The sequence below is a fragment of the Gopherus flavomarginatus genome, chromosome 9 (assembly GCF_025201925.1).
Source record: "Gopherus flavomarginatus isolate rGopFla2 chromosome 9, rGopFla2.mat.asm, whole genome shotgun sequence".
Lineage (NCBI taxonomy): Eukaryota > Metazoa > Chordata > Testudines > Testudinidae > Gopherus > Gopherus flavomarginatus.
Genome location: NC_066625.1, coordinates 39042676 through 39060944, shown reverse-complemented (window position 1 = coordinate 39060944; position 18269 = coordinate 39042676). Strand labels below are relative to the sequence as shown.

The following is an 18269-nucleotide window of genomic DNA, read 5'->3' as shown; positions in this document are numbered from 1 at the left end:
AGTTGTTTTTGTTCCTTGTGTCTGGAACAAATCAGCCATATGGTACATTAAGCCAGTGATGAAGCTTATGTGGTACACTTTTTCAAATGGACTACACTACGATGTTTAGAGTCTAAACTCAGTCCACCTGAAGTTTGTTCTAAGCAACTATATACCATCTTATAATTCACCTTAATTCATCATTATAAATGTGTTAATGTAAGGTATTACATTAAAATATCACTGCACCTTCACAGAAAGCTCCTCACACAGTGGCGTGAACAGGTTGAGTAGCCTTCCATTTCAATAATTGCAGTTGATTGTCAATGTCCTTTCACAAATTCATTGTGTGTAAATAAGAGTGCCACTTTGTCCTGGTAGAGGCTGTTGGGATTGTTTTACTTATTTTAAATTGGCAAGACCAATTATGTGAAAACTAGCCAAACTTTTTGCTTAACACTCCCACAAGCTGCATTATTCAGATACAGCAATGTTACCTTCAAATTATATGAAACTGTTGATCAAAAATAGTAAATAAACCCCCTTAAAACCTGATCTTATACTAGCGATTGTCAGTGCACATTGAGCATTGACCTGTACAGATATGTAAAACAATCATCTTTACTATGCAACCTCTTGAATGGTGCTCTTGTAAGCACTGAGGATGATGCCTCAAGTGTGTGTTAATTTCATTGTTAAACAGCGCTGAGAGCAACCACTTGAAAGATGCTTTGCTAAAAAAAATGACAGGTTTGGAAGTTGCTGCTTGTACGTGGTCAAACAATTGCAGAGTAAAATTACTAACTTCTGTATTAATGTGAGAACAAAAGGTGTACTGATGAGTCCAATAAAGTAACCTTTCCTAAAGTAATTGTTACAGAGGAGAAATCCTCTATTACAGCAAATTCTGTTCCTGTGACACAGCTGAGCTAGGATAGGTTTTTATGTAACAATTCCCTCTCTGCCTTCTGTTAGTATGTGTAAGTTCATCTGAAGCTACTCTGACTCACAGTACACCTAATGCAAACGATGGAAGGACTGGACTTTGACTAAGGCAACTGAAAGGCTGAGGGGAGAGGCCATAACCTGCTCCAGTTTCCTGTGGCAGATTTTGAAAGATATGGTGCCCTTTCCTGAAAACTTGATGGCTTATGCTCATACCTTCTACTATCATGAGGCAGTACAATGGAGATGCTTGTAATGTGAGTATGTATCCTATAGAGATGGTCATAATTGGACAGAGCTTGAAACTTCCCCATGGCTGAGTGTGAGCCTGTGTTATTTGTCCACAACAGCTTATTTAGTCTGCAGAAGAGAAGAGTGAGGTGGGATTTGATAACCTGCAGGGGGGTTCCAAAGAGGATGGAGCTTGGCTGTTCTCAGTTGTGGCAGATGACAGAACAAGGAGCAATGGTCTCAAGTTGCAGTGGAGGAGGTCTAGGTTGGATATTAGGAAAAACTATTCCACTAGGAGAGTGGTGAAGCACTGGAATGGGTTACCTAGGGAGGTGGTTGTATCTCCCTCCTTAGAGGTTTGTAAGGCCCAGCTTGACAAAGCCTTGGCTGGGATGATTTAGTTGGCATGTCCTGCACTGAGCAGGGGGTTAGACTAGATGACCTCCTGAGGTCTCTTCCAACCCTAATCTTCTATGATTCTAACAATAGTTTTAGCCACCACTTAGTTGAGGGGAGACTTTGATGGGTTAGTAAAGCAGACCTCAGCTATACTATCCCTTTAAATGCATCTTTTTTACATGCAATCACTGCTATTCTGCATTGGCATCATATTACTAGACCTCCATGCTGTAACATTCTGTAGTTACATTTAGAAATGCATGCTGGGATTTCTATAGTCCAGTGTAGGACACACATAGTAGGGCTCTTTCTCAGAAGAGTAACAGATGTTCTGTGCCTAGTTAACATCAGCATAAGCAGCAGTCTAACACTTCACAAAAAACATAGCAGTCAGCACTGTTATCAAAGTTACTACTTAACATAATGGCCACACAATAGACTGTCTAGCTCAGCATTCGGTCTCCTGACAGTGGCCAATGTCAGATGCTGTAAAGGGACTGAATAGAATCAGGTAATTTTGATTGATCCATCCTATCATCCATTTCATTGGGTAACCCTTGGTTCTCATGTAATTTTATAGCCCTCTGTCCCCCCTATTAGTCATTTCTTTTTCCAAGCTGAATCATCCGTCTTTTTAATCTCTCCTCACATGGCAGCTGTGCCATACTTCTAATTATTTTTGTTGTCCTTCTCTGTTCCTTTTCCATTCTTAATAATTTTGTGAGATGGCGTGACCAGAAATGCATGCAGTATTCGGAGGGGGGGGGGCGCGCACAAATACCATGGATTTATATAGTGGCATGCTTACTATCCTATCTATCCCTTTCCTATTGGTTCCTAACATTATTAGCTTTTTTTGACGACTGCTGCACATTGAGCAGATGTTTTCATAGGACTATCCACAATGCCTCTAAGACGCCTTTCTTAAATTAGCTGTTACCACTCAGGCCCCATCATTTTCTATGTGTAGCTGAGATTGTTTTATAATATGCATTACTTTGAATTTAGCCAGACTGAATTTCATCTGCCATTTTCTTGACCAGTCATGCACTTTAGTGAGATTCTTTGCAGTCAGCTTTGGACTTAACAAGGAATTTTGTATTATTTGCAAATTTTGCCACCTCTCTATCCTACATCCCCTTTTCCAGAACAACACAGCTCCCACTACAGATTCTTAGCCCATTTAATTCCTTCCATTGATAAAACTGACTAATTTATTCATAGCTGTTGTCGCTGATCTTTTAACCAGTTATTGATCTAGGAGAGACTCTTCCCTCTCATCCCATGACTGCTGACTTTGCTTAAGAGCTTTTAGTGAGGGACATCTTCAAAAGCTTTCTGGAAGCCCCAGTACACTCTATGGATGCTTGTTGACATCCTTGAAGAATTCTAATATGCCTCACCACTCTAACTGTCCTTTATTTCTTTCAAAGGTAATGGGAAGGTTGGTAGGCTGCTGCTCCTTCCTCTTCCCTCCCTCCTCAATATGAGAAGCAAAACTTACATAAGTTATGCATCATGAATTTTAAACTAGACTGTCAGATGATACCTGACTGATATTTAAGACACATAAAAGCCTACAAGTGTTTTCTCTAGTGACGGGCCAAAGCATGCAATTGATCAACACTTCTGCTACATCTTAAGCTAACTTTAGTATGTACACTAGGCACCTGCCCTTTTCTGTTGCATTGTCTAGAGCATTAACCTGGATAACGTTTACCTTAAGAGTCAGGAAACAGTACAAAAGTTAACTTTGTTTCTTCTAGAAGAAAAATAAAGAACTCATTTGCAGATTCTGTAGTATGACTTCATCATATAGTTCTGTAACTGTGGTCATGCACCAGTAAGGTTGCTTAATCCTTTACGGTAATCTATGGATTACATCCAGTGTTTGTACTCATTTATCTCCTGCCTATCACTGTATTAAGATTTAATTATCCTTGATACTAGTTCATAGATGCACAAGCTCTTACCGAAAAGATTGGCTTAAGAATGGTGTTCCACCAAGAGATGAAATATGAAAGCTTGGTCTTACAAGCAGCATACAGGCACAGTGCAGTTCAGTCTGCAAATGGAATATGGATCCCTGGTTGTTTATACCTTCCAGCTGTGACAAAACATCAACTTTGACAGAGCGCATCACCCTAAGTTAATATTTCTCTCTAATTGCCATGCTGTCTAATTTATCTGAAGTGGGATGTGTAATAGTCTCAAAGTATCTAGTCTACAGAACAAAAGCAGCTAGATATATAAGGACAGTTTTATGCACTTACATTTGTTTCACTAGGGAAAAGGCTTACAGCTATGAATTTTCCCAAATATGTATCAATTTCTAGGGACAAGTGTAGATGTTCAATAACATAGCAATTTAGGCAAATTCAGACAGTTTCAAGGTTTATGGAAAGGGGCTTAGATAGCAGAAAAATGCATCTAAACACAGCCTGCTGGAAGCTGCTACACTTTCATTCTTGTATTCATTACAGGGGAAGCTAGTGTAGATTGATTCCAGGCATGCTCTAGGCCAGTGGTCCCCAATGCGGTGCCAGTGGGCACCTATCTGTGCCCGCGTACTGGCCCATGGACAAACATCTGCCAAAAAGCAGCAATGTCAAGTGGCTCATCGTCCGGCGCCTGCCAGATGAAAAAGGTTGGGGACCACTGCTCTAGGCTACACTGCTTCTGCAACAAGGAAGGAGGGAGGCAGGCAGGCAGGCTGGCTTGCCCCCCCACCGGTCAGAGGGTGGAGCACCTTTAAAATTAACTGTGGCAGGAAGTAAGTGTTTGAGAAGGCTCATTGTATTACACAAGAAGTGTTACATGGAATTTGATCACTGGCTAAAGTGTTTGCTATAGACTAGAACAATGACTTATTGACAGGAGAACCCAGCTACACACAGTGAAGTAACAAAATACTGTGGTTTATTGAGGAGTCCATGATTTAACCATTAATACAAGTTCCATTCCCCTGTTGCCCGTGTGTGTAAAAAAAAAAAAAAAATAATAAGTGTCCTTATCAAACTTAAAACTTGGAGACACTGAGCAGAGTGTATGCCAATGAGGGAAATGCTAGCCAACACATGCAGACAGAAGTCCATAGTAGTTTAAGACTTAGCTGGAAACTGCTGTTTAAAACAATATTTCAGCTCCTGTTAGTCTATAAGATATCAAGCTTTGAATCTAAGCTCACTGACTTGCCCACAAACTCTTCAATACAAAAGCTGAAGGCAGAAAGGCAGACTGGTTGGCCTTTCCTACTTGCTAATCCCAGGAAAAGCCTAGCATGTACTGGAAAGCAAATTTAAACACTAAAATAGCAGGAGGGGACAGAAGATCCTTTATAGACTTAACCAAATAAGCAAAATAGGAATAGCAACTAGGAAACTGCTACACTGGGGGGGAATATGAATCTAAAAAACAGATGTATTGGGATCACACTCCCTCAATCATGATCACCATCCTCATACAGTTAGAGGCGGCCAGCAGCAGGAGCGCCAAGCCTCCTGTGGAAGAGGCACAGGAGGCATTAAGCTTCCTGCCACTTCCACCCTGTAAAAGGGGATTTTCACTTCCATAAGTTAAAAGGCAGCTGTGAGTCTCTGTGGTACAGTCAGTCATTCATCTTTGCTGGGCACTTTAACAATCACTATGACCTCTAAGCTGTTGTAGCATCTAGTTAAGAAATAGCTCTTCTGAACAGTTTGTCACAGAAATAGTTTTCAGTGAACCTGGGCAAGAACAGCTACTGGTATGTGGAGCCATTGTGTAGATAAGGCCACTTGGTCTTTGGTGGACCTGAACAACTCCTGTATGTAATGAGTTAGGTAGTTTAAAAAAAACTAAAACAAAAAAAAAACCACACAAACTAACAACCAACACTATTACAAGTGGCCAACAGTCTAAGCACCTAGTGTTATCAGAGTATCAGTATTTGATATGTTTGAGGAAAGTCCAGTCAGAATTAACTGACATTTAAGAGCCCTCTTTCAACCCCCCACCCCCAAACCCACATAACTAATTAGGAGAGAACAATGCACATTCTTGCAAACATAATTCAAAACAGTCACTGTGCCGGAAGAATATTGCAGTGATCCCTAGACTGTCCCAAGCAGATGAACAGGGATTAACAGTCTTAAAATAGCTACACGAGTATGTGTGGATGAGCAACTTGGATCGTCCACACTACCAAGGAATAACAGGCAGTCAAAGGCAACCCATGGCTAACAAAACAGAGGTTTCACTAACAGAGTCAGCATAGAAACAAAAAACAAAGCTACTGGAGGATACAAGCAAAGCAGTCCATTATTTCTCCATGGCAGCGGGGAGGGAAGGGGAACCCTGCAAAAGCTAAAGCATCGGTACATGAGGGCTTTTAGAGGTTGGTGATGGGACATTAAAGCTGGCTCACTAGAGATGTCCTGGGACAGTTTCCAGAATCCAATTATACACTACTGTAGTTTGTCAGAGTTCTTTCAATAGATGCAACTGTGTACTCAAATCACTCCCCTCCCTACCAGGAAAGCTGGAGGCACCCTTGCATGACATCAGTGAAATAAGATCTTTCTAGGAGTGCCTGGATGAGACAGTACACTAAACTATAATTTTTCTCTTTGTCGAGCAAATATCAGTACAGACTATTACTGAAGTGCTCCAAAACTTTATACAACTTGATGGCTTGCGAGACTGCCACAGAACAATGAGAGTTTGAACATAATAAACCTGGGGAGGAAGTCGTCTCTTATGGCCAAGGACTAAGCAGAACTCTTCAGATCCCAACACCACCACTTAGAATGGATCATGTTTATATTAAAATGGTTGCAGATAAATTTTTTGCTTCTTAAGGTTAGGATACACTGCCTAGAAGAGCATTAGCTCCTGTTAGGCTCAATTTAGACAGATGCCAGGCCTGGCATCCAAGTCCCCATCCACTGGGATAGAATTTCACCATACTGACTGTACCTAAATGCTTCGGTCCAAAAGTCTGAGCTACTAACTGACTGCAAGATTAAGAGTTTTTTTTTTTTTTTAATTGCCCACCACAAAGGAACACTCCTCTTGCACCCATCTAAGCTACTGTCCCACTGAATCCTGCACTGTCTAGCACATAAGAGTCTTCAGTTATTTCCATAAGCATCATAACTAACAGGTCTTACAGAAGTCTTGAACATCAAGATGTCTTCCATTTGGATTAGATGAGTCACTAAAGTCCCCATCCTCCTGCCTAAAGCATCCGAAAACAAACCTCAGGACCTATAGATAAAGTTTCTGTGCTGACTCCATTAGTGAAAGTGAATGTTCCTAATAGAATGCAATGCTGGATTTGCCACCAGGGGGATTGAGGACTTTGTTGTGTGACCGTGGCCTTGGTCCCAGTCTGGGTTCATGATCATCTATCTTGGGGCCTGGCTCTTCTTTCCCAAGATCTCTCTTCTCGCCTCTGTCTTCCATCTGTGGTTTGTTGTTTTCTGTAGCTGTGTGATGACAAGGGAGGTTAGAATGGTTACACTGCACTGCAGTAACATTGCTTTTCATACACGTCTTCAATAGTCAGTACATTCTTCCCTCCTTCCAACCCCTCACATCCTTCCGCTCCCTTCTTCACTTGTGCAGGGGTAGAGAGAGAGAGAGAGAGAGAGAGAGAGAGAGACTGTTCAGAGCCGGGACAGCACTTTTCCTGCTCAAGGTCTACTTCTTCCAAGACTCTCCTATCTTGTTTTCACCAATTATTTATGCCCACTTTTAGACATCTTAGGTCATTACTTATTCTGTAGAGTGCTGTGTAAGATTATTATATACTATAAAATGTTGACACCACACACTTATTACTGATAGTGTGCCAACCCATAAATGCTATGTCCTGCCAGGTAGGAGTTTCGAGCTCACAGGTACAGCTTCCATTATGCTCTCATCTAGCAGCTAGTAATGGAGCAATAATGCATTCTGGGAAAAGTCAGTTACTCCATAGCTACAGTTAAGGAAGGCCAGAATTACAAGCTATGAATGCAGGAGAAGGAGGAACAGTTTACCACAATGTGTGTCTGTCTATATCTTATAAATAACTGCGCATTCCCCTACTTAAATAAGGGGATCATTCTGCTCAAGATTCAGATATATTACACAAATAGCTCAACTGCTTGAGAGAGCTGCAGAAATGGGAATTACATCTGAATTTGTTCAGTTAACTTGTGTCCTTGTTGCTTCAAAATGGGATGGTCCAAGTTGGCCCACCACATTCTAAGGTCTTCGGTTTAAGTACAAAAACAGTCTCCTATAAAAACAGACAGACTATCTATGAGGGCAGGTATCAAGACAGACACTTCTCATATTTACATATCAGCCTAGCATAGGGCCCACTTTTCAATACCCCCTACCTAAAGTGACCCCGCTTAATAGAAGAAGTTGGATGGTTATTTCAGATCACTTCTTATCATGTAACTGATACTGAAAGTCCGACTGCCCAGTCTGAAGTTCTATAGCCATGACTGTGCTTGATTGCGTTGGCCTCTGTATGCAAAGACTAATGCTGGTTTTAAGGACTAGTAAACAAGACTAATGCTGGTTTTAAGGACAAGATACTCTTCACAGCATCTCAGAGAAAGAGGTTTTTCTTGCCTTACCTTTCAGTTCCTTTGATGCATCTCCTGCCTCTTGTAAGACAATGTGATCCTGCAACAAAATCAGAACTGTTTTAGGGCTTCATAAGCCATAGGTTAACTACTACTCCACTGCAAGCTTTTCTTAAATCTTAGACCTAAAAGATCCTTTACACCAAGACCATATGATTTCTGCATCAAGAGCCAAATGGTGCAGCTTGCTGTCCATGAAGTTTCCTGAAATGGCATTGGGAGAGCAACTGTAGCATCAAGTTCTTTAAGGAGACAGTGATCCCTGTGATGGGTTTGGTCACAGAGATCCCCTTGGGACTGAGACCATCTCTGAGCCAGTTTTCTCTGCCAGTTTGGGCCTTCAAAACCCTCCCTTGTTGAGCCAGACATGCAAGCCTGCTCCAACACAGATCCAGGGTCTGAACCACACCCCAAAGCTGCAGACTTAACTCCAAACAGCTTAAGTGCTCCTGTCTCCAGCAGCCAGATACCCAGCTCCCAATCCAATCCCCAAATAAATCCGTTTTACTCTGTATACAGCTTTATAAAGGGTAAACTCATAAATTGTCCGCCCTCTATAACACTGATAGAGAGATATGCACAGCTGTTTGCTCCCCCAGGTATTTATTAACACAAAGTATTAAAAGTAGGAGTTAAGTGGTTTCAAGTAATAACTTACTTTGTTCTGTCTGTCTGTCACCCAGCCAAATCAAATAAAACACACAAGTCTAAGCCTAATACATTAAGAAACTGAATACAGGTAAATCTCACCCTCTTGAGATGTTCCAATAAAGCTTCTTTCACAGACTGGACTCCTTCCTAGTCTGGGCCCAATCCTTTTCAGACCAACATTCTAGTTTATAGCTTGGGTCCATCACTCACTCACACCCCCATAGTTACTGTCCTTTGTGCCAGTTTCTTTCAGGCATCTCTTTGGAATGGAGAGGCCATCTCTTGAGCCAGCTGAAGACAAAATGGAAAGGCCTCCGGGGCCTTTTATATTCTCTCTTGTGGGTGGAAACCCCTTTGTTCTTCTGTGCAAAATCACAGCAACAAGATGGAGTTTGTACCCACCTGGGCAAGTCACATGGCCATGAATGATTCAGCTTTTTGCAGGCCACTGTTAGTTTGAATGTTAGTTTGAATGTTCCCAGAAAAGCTCGGATGTGGATTGGCATCTCCCGAAGTCCATTGTCAGTTAAGTGTTTCCTGATAGGACTATTTTGAGTAATTGCCCATTCTCAAGAAGCTGACCAAATGCTTCACTGATTCTACTTAGAATCAAACTCTGAGGCCTTGGCTACACTGGCACTTTACAGCGCTGCAACTTTCGCGCTCAGGAGTGTGAAAAAACACCCCCCTGAGCGCTGCAAGATACAGCGCTGTAAAGCCTCAGTGTAATCAGTGCTGCAGCGCTGGGAGCACGGCTCCCAGCGCTGCAAGCTACACCCGTAAGGGATGTGGTTTACGTGCAGCGCTGGGAGAGCTCTCTCCCGGCGCTGGTGCTCCGACCACACTCGCGCTTTGAAATTTCAAGTGTAGCCATACCCTGAGATATAAGTATATAGCCAATATTCATAACTTCAAATATAAAAATGATACGCCCAGACAGCATAATCATAACTAGCAAATTACAACCTTTCCATAGACACCTTACTTGACCTCCTTTGCATAGGATTTGGTGCAACTGAAGGACCTTGGTTGCAACAATGATCATGGTCACAGTTCATGTCAATAATATCACACCCTCCTCCTGAATTTACTGCCAGAGACTTGTACTGACTATGCCACGGACAGTGTCCTTGTAAAATCCCTGTCTGGCTCTTGTCACACATTCTCCCAGTACCTTTAAAACCCTACGATGTAATTTACAGGTGTTCTAGCAAGGTTTGAGGTTCCTGGTCCCCAGGTGCCTGAAAACATGTTGTGGTGTAGTACTGTTAAGAGAATGCAGATCACAATATCTGTTAAAGTGTAGGTGTGTTGGCATTTAGCCACCAATGCCATGAGGCGACGTGCCTCAGTTTCCCCTTCCACACAGCAGCGTAGGCCGGTTATGCTTTTGCTGCTGTGCCAAGCTTCCAACCTGTTTACAGATATAAGCTGAAAAGCAACATGAATGTGGGACAGTCTTGTCACCATCCCTAGCATGTACAAAAGTTTTCCCCATAAATCAGGTATGTCACACATCTTTAAACGTTACCATTAGTATTAACTCCTTGGTCTTGACCCCTAGATGAAGTAGCAAAAGATACAAGATTAACAGAGTCTATCTGCCATAGATTTGCTGTTCATACAATTTAGCTTGTTCAGTGTCTATTGCATTTCCCAATTCCGGTGTGTACCATGGTAGAGGTTTAGACACAGTCTCCTGTCTCTTTGGAGAAGGCTCCCAATTCAGGCATGGGTTTGAGGATTTGGCAAGGAAAGGGTGCACTGTGACCATGCCTGCCCCCTGCCCCTCCCTTGGGAATTTCTTTGGGTTGTACCCCACCCCCTTGTGAAGCTTCCAAAATGCCAAAGTTTTTCTTCCCCCAGCCTTGAAGAGACAATGTTATCTTTTACAAGAGTAGCAGGAACAACATTCTTTAATGGAGTGCTTTGAAGTCGTAAGATCCCCTCTTTGTTCCCAACAGGTCAGTTGGGTTGACTCTCCCCTCTGACCCCAGTCCTCTCTCAAAACCTGATCCATAGGTGAGGGGTCTGGCATTTTAGGGCTTGTCTACATCAGAAAGTTGCAGCGCTGGTGAGGGAGTTACAGCGCTGCAACTTAGGAGGTGTACACATCTGCAGGGCACCACCAGCGCTGCAACTCCCTGTTTGCAGCGCTGGCCGTACTCCCGTTTTGTCTCGGGTGTAGAGGATCCAGCGCTGGTGATCCAGCGCTGGTAATCAAGTATAGACACTTACCAGCACTTTTCTTGACCTCCGTGGAATAAGCAGGTATCCCACCATACCTGAGGAAGCCTCTGGTAATCAAGCTGGTCTCCTTCCCCGGCTTGCTCTCGCGTTCCCCGAACCCCGAGCAAGCAGGTCTCCTTCCCTGAGGTTTGCAGGGTGGTTCCGGGAACGCGAGAGCAAACCGGGGAAAGGAGACCAGCTTCGCCGCGGTTTGCTCTCGCGTTCCGCGAACCACCCATGCAAACCGCAGGGAAGGAGACCTGCTTGTTCGGGGAACGCGAGAGCAAACCGCGGCGAAGCTGGTCTCCTTTCCCAGGTTTGCTCTCGCGTTCCCCGAACCACCCAGCAAACCGCAGGGAAGGAGACCTGCTTGTTCGGGGGTTCCGGGAACGCGAGAGCAAACCGGGAAAGGAGACCAGCTTCGCCGCGGTTTGCTCTCGCGTTCCCCGAACCACCCAGCAAACCGCAGGGAAGGAGACCTGCTTGTTCGGGGAACGCGAGAGCAAACCGCGGCGAAGCTGGTCTCCTTCCCAGGTTTGCTCTCGCGTTCCCCGAACCACCCAGCAAACCGCAGGGAAGGAGACCTGCTTGTTCGGGGGTTCCAGGAACGCGAGAGCAAACCGGGAAAGGAGACCAGCTTCGCCGCGGTTTGCTCTCGCGTTCCCCGAACCTCCCTTGAAGCCGCCCAACAGCGCTGCAGTGTGGCCACATCTAACACCACTTGCAGCGCTGGTTGCTGTAAGTGTGGCCACTCTGCAGCGCTGGCCCTATACAGCTGTACTAATACAGCTGTAACAACCAGCGCTGCAAAATTTTAGATGTAGACATGGCCTTAGATGCAGATCCTTCACCCTCCTCCTGGGGAAATGCCTTCCTACAAAACTTGGGCAGACCCTCCTGTCCCCCCTTACCTTCCATCTTGACTTTCTTTTCTAGGCTCCCCTCTGAGGCCAACACTTCTGTGTCCTGCAAAAGGGAAGGTGACCCTGATCCATCTGTGGGCTCACGGCTACCAGCTATGACAGACCCTTCACTGGCCAGCAAAATCCCCCCCTTTCACTCAGGTTGGGCTTGCTTCCAGCTACGAAGTCCTTGGGGTCTATTCCCACCACAGTGGTCATCAGGACCCAAACCTGCATCTCTGGGATACGTGTCTCTGCACCCCAGGGAAGGCCCTGTCCCCTGCTGACCACAACTTCCTGGCAGTCAGCAGCTGGGAACACCTGTCATAAAGATACAGACAAGGGTAGCATAAAATCCCTCTTTACCCTGTAACTGGTTAATTCCTCTTTTACCTATAAGGGTTAAGAAGCTCAGGTAACCTAGCTGACACCTACCAAAAGGACCAATGAGCGTACAAGATACTTTCAAATTGGAAGGGGGCGGGGGGAGAGAAGAGACAGGCTTTGTCTGTCTGTTCTGCGGGCATTTGCCAGACACAGATCAAGGAAGCAAGCAATCCAGCTCCTGTAAAGTTAGTAAGTATTTAGCAAGGAAATGCCTTAGTTTACTTTTAATTTTGGCTTGTTTTCTCCTCTGTGTAAGAGGGAGGTTTATGCCTGGTTTTCTAACTTTAAGGTTTTGCCTAGAGGGGAGATCCTCTGTGTTCCTGAGTCTTTTGTTATTCTGTAAAGTACTTACCATCCTGATTCTACAGAGGTAATTTTTTACCTTTTCTTTAATTAAAATTATTCTTTTAAGAACCTGATTGATTCTTCATTGTTTTAAGATTCAAGGGTTTGGGTCTGTGTCCACTGTACCAATTGGTGAGGATATATTCTCAAGCCTGCCCAGGAAAAGGTGTGTAGGGACTTGGGGGGATATTTGGGGAAGGGAGGGCTCCAAGTGGCCCTCCCTAAATGTTTGTTTAAAATCACTTGGTGGTGGCAACGTCACTTAATCCAAGGTATAAAAGAGAGGAAATTGTGCCTTGGGGAGTTTTTAAACCTAAGATGGTAAAAAAGTTTAGGGGGTCTTTCATGCAGGTCCCCACGTCTGTACCCTAGAGTTCAGAGTGGGGAAGGAACCCTGACAACCTCCCTGTTACAAGGTGGAACATCTCTCTCCCCTGAGGAGATGATTACAGGACAGGAGCTAGCTTTATCCAGCCCTTCCCACCCAGACCTGCCTTGAGCACTGGGGTGACAGGAACTGGTTATGAGCATCCCAGAGCTGCATTCCCCACTGCTATAGAGGAATTAAAGAGACACTCTCCTGTTCCCCCAGCAGCATGTGTGACGTTAGCATCCCCTCGGGGGCTTTCAGCACAAGATTCCTTCTTGTTGCTAACAAACCCTGGGACAGATTCTGCCACAAAGAATTCATCTCCCAGTAGAAAGGGTACAAATTTTTGTGCCACTGCTGCAACAGTCAGTTCAGCCTGCTAATCACCAGTTTCCATGTGTACCTTAGATAAAGGTACAAGGACTTTGTAACCTCCCACCAATTCTAATTCTGCCATTTTGCCTGGTAACAAATCCTTTTCATGGATCAGGTACCTTCTGACCACAGACATTTTTGCACTAGTCTCTCCCCATCCTTGGAGCACTCTGCCATTAAGTTTAACAGCATGCATATGCTTACTGCTTGGTTGTGTAGAAGCAACCTTTACAAATCCTGTGCGGAAAGAGGCAGCAGCCTGGGATACCCCTGTGCTCTGAGAAGCAGCAGCTTCATGTGTTACCTGTTGCCTGTTCCCACTCAGCCAAGGATGTTTATTCCTCAGGTGCTCAGTGGACTTACCACGATAGCACCTTTTGGGCTCCTACGCTTGTACAGGAGATTTGGGATGAGTAACAAGGGAATGGGGAGGTAAAAGCCCAGCCTCCCTTTTCCCAGGGGTAAAACAGTGATTCTGCTTTCCACCAACGCTGTAGCCCTCTGCCAGGGGTTTATGTTTAACTGCATCTTGTGACTGCTCCTAAGAGTCTCCAAACCCAGCTAATTCCCCCACTGCATCCACCTTTTTGTCCCACAAATACTGTTTTACATCACTGCACATATTGAGGAACTGTTCCCGAGTAATTAAATCACACATTTCTTCAAAACATTTAATGCCTTTTCCCCCCTCACTCACTTATCTAACTAATCTCTCATTTTATTTACATAAGCCATATTACTTAATCCAGATACCCTCATAAAACTCTGGAATTTAACCCTATAGGTTTCAAGTGTAATCTGAAACTATTTCAAAACCAGTTCCTTAAAATTTACCATAGTTTGAAGCATCATCAATAGGCATCTTATTGAATATATGTCCAGAGCTCCGATTGCAAAATTGACTGGGCAAGTGGTCATTTTTGATCTTCAGAAATCACATGGAGGGTGCATAGTCTCTCAAAGGTGATGAAATATTCGGCAGTATCACTGGATTCATCATACTACTGACATAACCGCTCCCATTTACGGATTTTTGGGGAAGTGGAGCCAGCTGCTGAAGGGTTCTGCCTCTTCCACTACATTAGAGCCAGTTCATGTTTCTAGGTCTCAATTTGGGCCTGTATTTCTCGGGTTTTTTTTTTTTTTTTTTTTTTTTTTTTTTTTAACTCCAGGGCAGTTCAATTTGAGCCTGTTCCTGGGACTCCATGGTTTCCCTTAGCCACAGCTCCTGCTTTGAGCCTCACTTCTGCCTGCCACATTTGAAACTCACAGTCCTTTGCCTTTTCTGCCGCTTCCAGTCTGGCCAGCTCTAGTTTTGTAGCTGCCTCCCTGGTAGTCATTTTCCTTCTCTTGTGCTTATTTCCCTCACTCGAAATAAACAAAAAGATAACAAACCAGTAACCAGTTTGTCTGTTCTCCAGCCACCACACTTAAAACTCACTTAAAATCGATACCTGTGTCTCACAGCAATCAGCTGTGCACAAATCCTGCCGACTACGCCACTGTGACAGGTTCGGTCACAAAGACCCCCTTGGGACTGGGCTGAGACTACCTCTGCGCCCATTTTCTCTGCCAGTTTGGGCCTTGTTGAGCCAGACATGCAAGCCTGTTGCAACACAGAACCAGGGTCTGAACCACACCCCCAAAGCTGCAGACTTAACTCAAAACAGCTTAAGAAGTGATCCTGTCTTCAGCATGTAGCTCCCAATGGGATCCAAACCCCAAATAAATCCATTTTACTCTGTATAAAGCTTATACAGGGTAAACTCAGGGTATGTCTACATCTACAATTTTGCAGCGCTGGTTGTTACAGCTGTATTAGTACAGCTGTATAGGGCCAGCGCTGCATAGTGGCCACACTTACAGCAACCAGCGCTGCAAGTGGTGTTAGATGTGGCCACACTGCAGCGCTGTTGGGCGGCTTCAAGGGGGGTTCGGGGAACGCGAGAGCAAACCGCGGGAAAGCAGGTCTCCTTCCCCGCGGTTTGCTCCAGTGTTCCCCGAACCCCCGAGCAAGCAGATCTCCTTCCCCACGGTTTGCTCTCGCGTTCCCCGAACCCCTGAGCAAGCAGATCTCCTTCCCCGCCGTTTGCTCTCGCGTTCCCCGAACCCCCCTGCAAACGGCGGGGAAGGAGACCTGCTTGCTCGGGGGTGCGGGGAAGGAGAGCTGCTTGCATGGGGGTTCGGGGAACGCGAGAGCAAAACCGGGGAAGGAGACCTGCTTCCCCGCGGTTTGCTCTCGCGTTCCCCGAACCCCCCTGCAAACCGCGGGGAAGGAGACCCGCTTGGGGGGGTGGAATTCGGAGAATACCGGAGCAAACCGCGTGGAAGGAGACTTGCTTGATTACCAGAGAGGCTTCCTCAGGTATGCTGGGATACCTGCTTATTCCACGGAGGTCAAGAAAAGCGCTGGTAAGTGTCTACACTTGATTACCAGCGCTGGATCACCAGCGCTGGATCCTCTACACCCGAGACAAAACGGGAGTACAGCCAGCGCTGCAAACAGGGAGTTGCAGCGCTGGTGATGCCCTGCAGATGTGTACACCTCCTAAGTTGCAGCGCTGTAACCCCCTCACCAGCGCTGCAACTTTGTGATGTAGACAAGCCCTCAAATTGTCCACCCTCTATAACACTGATAGAGAGATATGCATAGCTGTTTGCTCCCCCAGGTATTTATTAATTAACACAGTAAGTAATTAACAAAAGTGATTTTATTAAGTATAAAAAATAGGATTTAAGTGGTTTCAAGGAATAACTTACTTTGTTCTCTCTGTTACCAAGCCAAATCAAAACAAAAAACAACACAAGTCTAAGACTAATATATTAAGAAACTGAGTACAGCACTTGGAGATGTTCCAATAAGCTTCTTTCACAGACTGGACTACTTCCTAGTCTGGGCCCAATCCTTTTCCGATCAACGTTGTAGTTTATGGCTTGGGTCCAGCAATCATTCAAGCCCCCATAGTTACTGTCTTTTGTGCCAGTTTCTTTCAGGCATCTCTTTGGAATAAAGAGGCCATCTCTTGAGCCAGCTGAAGACTAAATGGAGAGGCTTCCAGGGCTTTTTATATTTTCTCTCTTGTGCGTGCAAACCCCTTTGTTCTTCTGTGCAAAATCACAGCAACAAGATTGAGTTTGTACCCACCTGGGCAAGTCACATGTCCACGAATGATTCAGCTTTTTGCAGGCTGACGCCATTGTTTACATGTTAGTTTGAACGTTTCCAGGAAAGCTCAGATGTGGATTGGCATCTCCCAAAGTCCATTGTCAGTTAAGTGTTTCCTCATAGGACTATTCTGAGTAACTGCCCATTCTCAAGAACCTGACCAAATGCTTCACTGATGCTACTTAGACTCAAACACTGAGATACAATTACATGGCCAATATTCATAATTTCAAATATAAAAATGATGATACACACAGCATAATCGTAATTAGCGAATTACAACCTTTCCATAGACACCTTATTTGACCTCCTTTGTACAAGATCTGGTACAACTGTAGGGACCTCAGTTGCAACAATGATCTATATGGTCACAGTTCATGTCAATAACATCACCATCCCCATGTGCTCTTCACATTATACTGGCTGCCTGTATGTCGTACCAAGACAACTCACGGAAGCAAGATACAGCAATAGTCGATTAGATCCTTAAGACTTTCTACCCTTGGATCTATATTGATTCTAGACCATTATCTCTACAAGTACCCACTGGCACCAAAAAATAGCAGCTAGTGTTCAGACCCAGAGCAGCAAGCTCTTTAGTGCTCCAGTGGGCATCTCAGCAACAAACATGCTCAGTGAAGTATCCAGAGTAGTTTGGATTACTGTGTCAGATGAGCCTAAGGATAGTTTTTACCCACTCTCACTGACCCATTTTCAGATTTAGGAATCAGCTGTGATGAGCAAGGATGGCTTCAAAGGATCTCCTCACACCAAGACTGCTGTAGTCAAATCAATACAATTCATGAGAGTACCAGTACATCAAATCATTACAGTTCTACTGTTTCCAGGATAGTTTCACCCCTGGCAGAAAGGGCTGGCATAAAAATGACATTAAAAGATTTTTTACCTTTAACCCCTCTTAAAGGCAGCATCACATTACCCAACAGTGCAAATTCTCAAGTGAATACTCAAGCGTTTCTCAAATCGGTGAGGTGCGAGCTTAAAGTAGGTTGCAAGAGGGCACACATACTGGGCTGCATGCTCTGAAGGTGAGCAACTGACTAGAATTCTACCTAAAACCTGGAGAATGATTTCATCCCCCTCCTCTTGCTGCTCCCACTGCATCCCTGCTCCATCCAAAATTACAATAGTCCATGCCACCCTCCCCACATCCAGCGCTAAGATCCAGGCTGGGTGAAATTGCGTTTCTAGAGAGTGGAGCCAACTTCACAGAAGTGCTACCCCAGAGCCATCCAATGCAGAGGGTAGGAAGAGAAGCAAAACACACCTCCTCTAAAGAAACATGGGACCCCTGAAAAGGCATACACCCAGCCCTCAGAATTCTCAGTTTCTTCCTATGACCCAAATCCCAGAATCCCTTGTAGTTAACACTGGTAGGACTGCATAAGAGATTGGGACAAAGAATATCACTTCTGACTCCTACCTCAAGTTCAGTTCTATATTCTTAAATCAGATTCTAGTAACATTGGTCAACTAGAACTTTACAAGTAATAAAACTACTACCATCAGTTTCCCTTCAGCAGAAATTTTAGTGGAGCACTGGTTCCATTAACACTACTGCTTAATAGATAGTACATTTCCAAGACACTCGACTTGTCAAGAACTTTGCCAGTATGATGGCTGACTCACTCAGTGGTGCAGTTTCG

At 44.5% G+C, this 18269-nt stretch overlaps 1 protein-coding gene across 4 annotated transcripts in view; it reads right to left on the bottom strand.

The window, feature by feature from the left end:
- Positions 1 to 4451: 4451 nt before the first annotated feature.
- JPT2 (Jupiter microtubule associated homolog 2) overlaps positions 4452 to 18269 on the bottom strand; it is a 29400-nt gene continuing 15582 nt past the window's right edge. For all 4 annotated transcript variants that reach the window (XM_050968480.1, XM_050968482.1, XM_050968479.1 and 1 more), the window contains exons 4-5: positions 8169 to 8217; positions 4452 to 7022 (exon numbers count right to left, since the gene is read on the bottom strand). In XM_050968480.1, coding sequence (XP_050824437.1) covers positions 6850 to 7022; positions 8169 to 8217 — 222 coding nt within the window. In that variant the 3' untranslated portion in view covers positions 4452 to 6849. The remainder of the gene's footprint in view (positions 7023 to 8168; positions 8218 to 18269) is intronic.